The sequence below is a fragment of the Plasmopara halstedii genome (assembly GCF_900000015.1).
Source record: "Plasmopara halstedii genome assembly, contig: Scaffold_650, whole genome shotgun sequence".
NCBI classification, from domain to species: domain Eukaryota; phylum Oomycota; class Peronosporomycetes; order Peronosporales; family Peronosporaceae; genus Plasmopara; species Plasmopara halstedii.
In genome coordinates this window covers 2179132-2184408 of record NW_020187567.1, presented here as the reverse complement: position 1 = coordinate 2184408, position 5277 = coordinate 2179132, and the positions used below count along the sequence as shown (strand labels likewise).

The 5277-nt window shown below is 46.1% G+C and overlaps 1 protein-coding gene across 1 annotated transcript; it reads left to right on the top strand.

Moving 5' to 3' along the window:
• Positions 1–4104: 4104 nt before the first annotated feature.
• PHALS_13076 (uncharacterized protein) lies at positions 4105–4655 on the top strand (the record flags this gene model as incomplete). The annotated part of the gene is made up of 3 exons (XM_024728757.1): positions 4105–4172; positions 4229–4268; positions 4359–4655. The coding sequence occupies 3 exons, from the start codon at positions 4105–4107 to the stop codon at positions 4653–4655; spliced, it is 405 nt and encodes a 134-aa protein (XP_024579203.1).
• Positions 4656–5277: the final 622 nt, after the last annotated feature.

The following is a 5277-nucleotide window of genomic DNA, read 5'->3' as shown; positions in this document are numbered from 1 at the left end:
GCGTCCACGGCGTCTGGGCAATCTTGCCGAAGTGGCGTCTCAAACTCCCGCGAGTTTCCGGTGTTGGGATATCCCCGCCGCTTCGCCAGATATTGGGTTGACCCTGGTGAAGACGTCGTCTCACTAGACATACCACGTGATAGTGGACGTCTCTGTAGTCGGTGTCCGAGAGATAACAGTGGCTATCATATACGAGGTGCGCAAAATCACAAAGCAAACACGCGAGCCGTTCAAACCAGTATGAGGCTCAAGAATAAAAAGTAAACGCCTATTTGGATACTACGGCGAGCATTGACGCTCATGATCCGATACGGATCAGCGTGTTAGTCTCGGTTTAAGTACGTGGCAAATTTGATCATGTTTGAAGATTTCTACCCGATCCGCGGTAAGAGTGGCTTCTTTGGCGAGGTTATGATCAGTTTTGACAGGATGCTAGGGCTAATTCGTCAGAAACGCCAGCCTACTTCGGATCGGAGATAGAAATGAGTATCGCAATTCGGCAGCAGAAGCTTTCTGCACGCGAGTCTAATAGGATATCTCACGACTAGATTCGACTCAAAGTATAATTGGAATGGATGAAAGACTTAAGGGGATGATGTGGGGATGGCCAAGTGCATGCTGAACAAAAAAGGCTTGATTAATGATGACGACTGCCAAATATCAAAATGACATTCGAATCTCAACACATGATGCCACGAAATGGTTTGGGATGGTGTTTATGAGAACACTTCATTTGAAAGCCTCCAAAATTACTTCATTCATCATGCTTACCGCAACACATATGTTGCATCTGACCTGTACGATGATCGTACCACCGTATCAATGCGCGATTTACGGTCGTATCATGCAACAGACTATTATCGGGGTGAAGCAAAAGTGCATATGTTACCACATTTAGCCGACCAAGTTTATCCCTTACCTCGATGGTAGACACGGTAGACAAAAATATTCATCTTGTCGTTTTATCTGAGAGTTATGTTGATACTACATTGTGCACCACAACGCATAATCTAAATTAAAAAGAACGGCTAAGAGTCAGGTAGGTATTTCCTAAATTGTCAACAACATTACTCAAAGACTCTTGCTCTTAGGTATAAAGTTTTTTCACACTTAAGCTAAAATTGATTTGCCTATTTAACAGCGCAGGATCAGGTTCACTCCGATACGGAAGATGTGAGCGAGGTTTGTGCGGTCATTACTCGAATCCACGACGAGAGGGAGAGAGAGAGAAGAAGACGGGACGGATCCCTTAAGCGGAGTTTGTCTTTGGACCTGCGTCGAATGCGAGAACAGTATCGCTACAGTCCCAAAGAATACGACTCCGAGGCTTCACGTATTTTCGGTCGCTGGATAACCAGCCATTACTGCGGACGTTCCTTTCCGCAACCACGTTCTCGACATGGTAGAATCGATCTCCGTGTCGATCAAGAAGAGGGTTGGGTGCATGAAGAGGGCGTCCCCTCTGCTTCTTCTATCCGCTCCACAATCATTGTCTGATTTGGAATTGCGATCGACGAAGATTGAAAGACTCCTCGTGGCGAATCAGCGGAGGATCGAGGCGTTCTATCACGAAGTAGGACGCGACAACGCGTAAAGCATTCTCGACGGATCGTCTGTGACATTTGCGATCTTGTATGGCATACTGGAAATTCTCCTGGGTTTGCCATCGAGAATTGAACTCGGTGACTGGAGCAGGCTCTGAAACTTCTCCCGCCTGCTGGCTTTGATGATGTGGAGCCTCCGGTCAAGCGATCTCGCTCTGATCCAGGTGGATGTACTTCCAGGAGTTATCCCCAACGCAACTAGCAGCCATCTGCTTATTGTCGACGTTCCGACTCTCGCAATTGTTCGTTTGGTCCTGAACTCCACGATATCCTTTTGATTCTGAGGATGTTGCTGAGGCGACGACGCCAAGATGTTCATTATTAACCCTCGTGGCCGACGCTGTCGCTTTGAAGCCGTATTCGTTTAAGCCTGCGTTACATTTAAGTAATGAGTCGCGTCGTCGCGATAATAGGGCTTGAGGTGCCGTACGTAGAACGTTGGGTGCCCTTAGTCAGCTTGGCAAGTCAATAGTGTAAGAATTTATGTGGTATGAGATGGACCGATGAAGCGAGGTAATAGCTTTAAGCCTTCCAAGCATGAGACCGCATCGTGTGATCAATTCTTATTAATAAGTAGAACATAATTTTTTCCACAATAAAACGCATTTTGCCTTGGCGACCTCGTCGATCTGCGTATTCCTTTAAAAATCTCGCACATTCGTCATTACATCTCGCACGCGTATGATCACATCCACACGACTCATGTTGATTAAGTCCAGGGCGTACTTGTACTTGCGCTCCGCATTCGAATCACCAATTGTGTCAATTTGGGAGGCAACGATTTGTTGATCTCCTCCTTCACATCAGAGGCACCACCCATCGCACAAAGCGGAACTCGCGAGTGTCGCAAGCCATTAATAAAAATGGCGCAATCTAGTGTATGAATGTGCGGAATTGCTCATAGAAACTTAACCAATCGTAACAACGAACTCCATTCTGCAGAATTTCCGCACAAAAGCTTCCCAACACATCACCGACGGCTTTGTCGGTACGTTCTGTTGCCCATCAGTCTCCGGATGGACATACTCAATCGAGCGCCAAGAATTAAAAAAAATCTTTCGAAGAGCTACTCGTGAATCTTGCATCACGATCAGAGACGATGGCGTTTGGTACCCCGTGATTACGAAAAACGTGATCAATGAATATTCCAGCCAAACTTTTAGCTTCGATAGAATCGCTACATGGAGTGATGCGAATCATCTTGCTGAGTCTGCTGACGAAGTCGAGCACTTCATTGTGATCATCAGCATTCTCGGTGAAGCCAACGATCAAGTCGAGAGAGAGTTACTTCCAACAGTAGGAAGACTCAGCAGCGTGCCGTGCGCTCTTCACGCACTGACAGACATCGCACGTCTTCACGTATCATGCAACCCACTCGTGCATGCTGGGCCACCTAAGTTGGGCACTGAGAGGTTAGTTGGTCTTCTGTTGTGAAAGTCTGTATCACTCGATAAGGGTGCCTTGATGGTCAGAATACACTGTTTATCCTCAACATACGGTCGACGTATCATATCGAATACATCGTTTTCGATATAGCTTATATGAGCAGCTCATAATTCGGACGACGTGACAATGCGTCAGCCAGCACGTTCAGTTTTCACGGTTTATACGCAAGCGTACAATTATACTCTGCAAAGAATGACAACCAGCGAGCCATCCGCTGTGGCAAGTGTGGAGACTGAATTCCATTTGATAGCCTTGCGTTTTCCGTTCAAAGACAAGCGGAGTTGAGCCCAAGAGGTGAACACGAATCTCCACCAGATCATACTTCTTGTCAAGTTCTTTGTGTAATGAGCTAGGTCTAATAACACATGTTGTGCGGACCACATAATTTTTGTGTCGGACATTAACTGTAGACCTTATATATCTGTATACCCCCTTTTATTTCTGTTTTCTGAACTTGAAGTACTTATCAGGCCAGGGGGGTTGAAAGCCTATTGGCCTTATCACGGACGAACTCTTGATCAAAGAGGCTCGCTCCATTCAATACAGACTTGACATCACGGATGCCAAACTCAATCTGTCTAACGGGTGGCTCCACAAGTTCAAGACACGCCATGGCATCAAGTTGTATACAATGTGTGGTGAAAGCCATTCTATTGATCGTGTTAGCCTCGCTGTCAGTCAGTACGAGCTGCCCACTCCAGCTCCGAAAACGTGTTCAACTTCGACGAGTCTGCACTGTTCTACCGCCTCCCTCTTAACACTCGCCTCCGTCGGTCGACATGTTCCAACAACTAGAAAATACCGTTTTACGATTAGATTTTGTTGCAATCTATTTGGAGAAAACGATGCTGATGTTATTGGCAAGGCGAATCAGCTATAAGCGTTCCGATATGTCAAGAATTCAGCAATGCGATTCCGAAATTTCTACAGTCCGACTGCGTGGCAAAAATCGAACCACGTTTGCCACTTAGCTTCAGCAATTCGACCTCAAAATACACGGCTGCAAAGTTCTTCTACTCCGGGGTAATGTGTCCAGCCACACAGTCAACTATGTATGTCGGAATGTGATGGTAAAGTTTCCTTCACCCAACATGACACAACTGACTCAGCAATTGGATGCAGGTAAGCAATACGGTATCACAGTTCTTTCTGATTACTCACTACTGTCTCTGTTCTAGGAATCATTCGTTCATTCAAGATCGCTATCGACGCAAGCTCGTTCGTTGGCTGCTTGATGCCATGCATGCTGGCATCAATCGGAAGTTGAATGTGTTAGAGGCTGTGTATTTTGCGGTCGCCACTTGGTAGGAAGTGCCCGCTCGAGTGCTGCGCAACTGCTCGTTGCGGTGCAGCATTGTCGACGCGTCGACAGTGGCACGACCTAGGCAGGGAAACGATTATGGTCACGCGTTGGATGTGAGCGTAGAAGAGGATCTCGCAGCGCTGATGAAGGAGATGCATGCTGCTGACGGTATCGATGCGTACATTGACGCAGACTCAGCAGAGCCAATCGAGTGTGCCCAGGATGTGATCGAACGAGTTGGGCCTGATGCGGATCAAGATGGGGACAATGACTCGGAGGCTGAAGCCCGATACAACCTCTAGCTTGCTGTGTCAAGCTTGCAGAGTTTATTGCTCGTTATCCCAACTGCGACGAAGAGACACGAGCTTTAGCAAAAGTGGCGGAGTTTGTCAGGAAAGACAAGACTCAGACCACCATATCTCAGTATTTGGAAGAAAATTGTTACGCTTCCAATGTGAACGGTTTATATGTGGACGCACAGTTTGGTGTCTATATATAGAGGTGTGACTGTAGTTATTGTTTACCACACACAAATCATGTTGCTTATTCAACATGTGATGTATTCTCGTTACGCTTACTGGGCCTCAACTGAAGAAATGATATAACTCAGACTATTAGCATTAAGTTCGAACCAACAGTAGAGCCGTTTCGAACCAAGTCTACTCGTCAGTTTATCACCAGTCTCGCTTAATGGACGGACTGATAGACAATATTGAAATTTCATTTATTAATGTATAAGACTAGCTAATCGTCCGTGTTGCGATTGGTAAGTGCATATCAAGACCAAATCTTTGTCCTTCGCAGCTCGCTCCGCTACTATAACGACGCGAGAATCGTAATCTTGTATACTTTAGTTCCACACATTTGGTACAATTGATTGAATTCAATATGGTAACGATTTGGTGTAATTGGGAATTTTCCAGA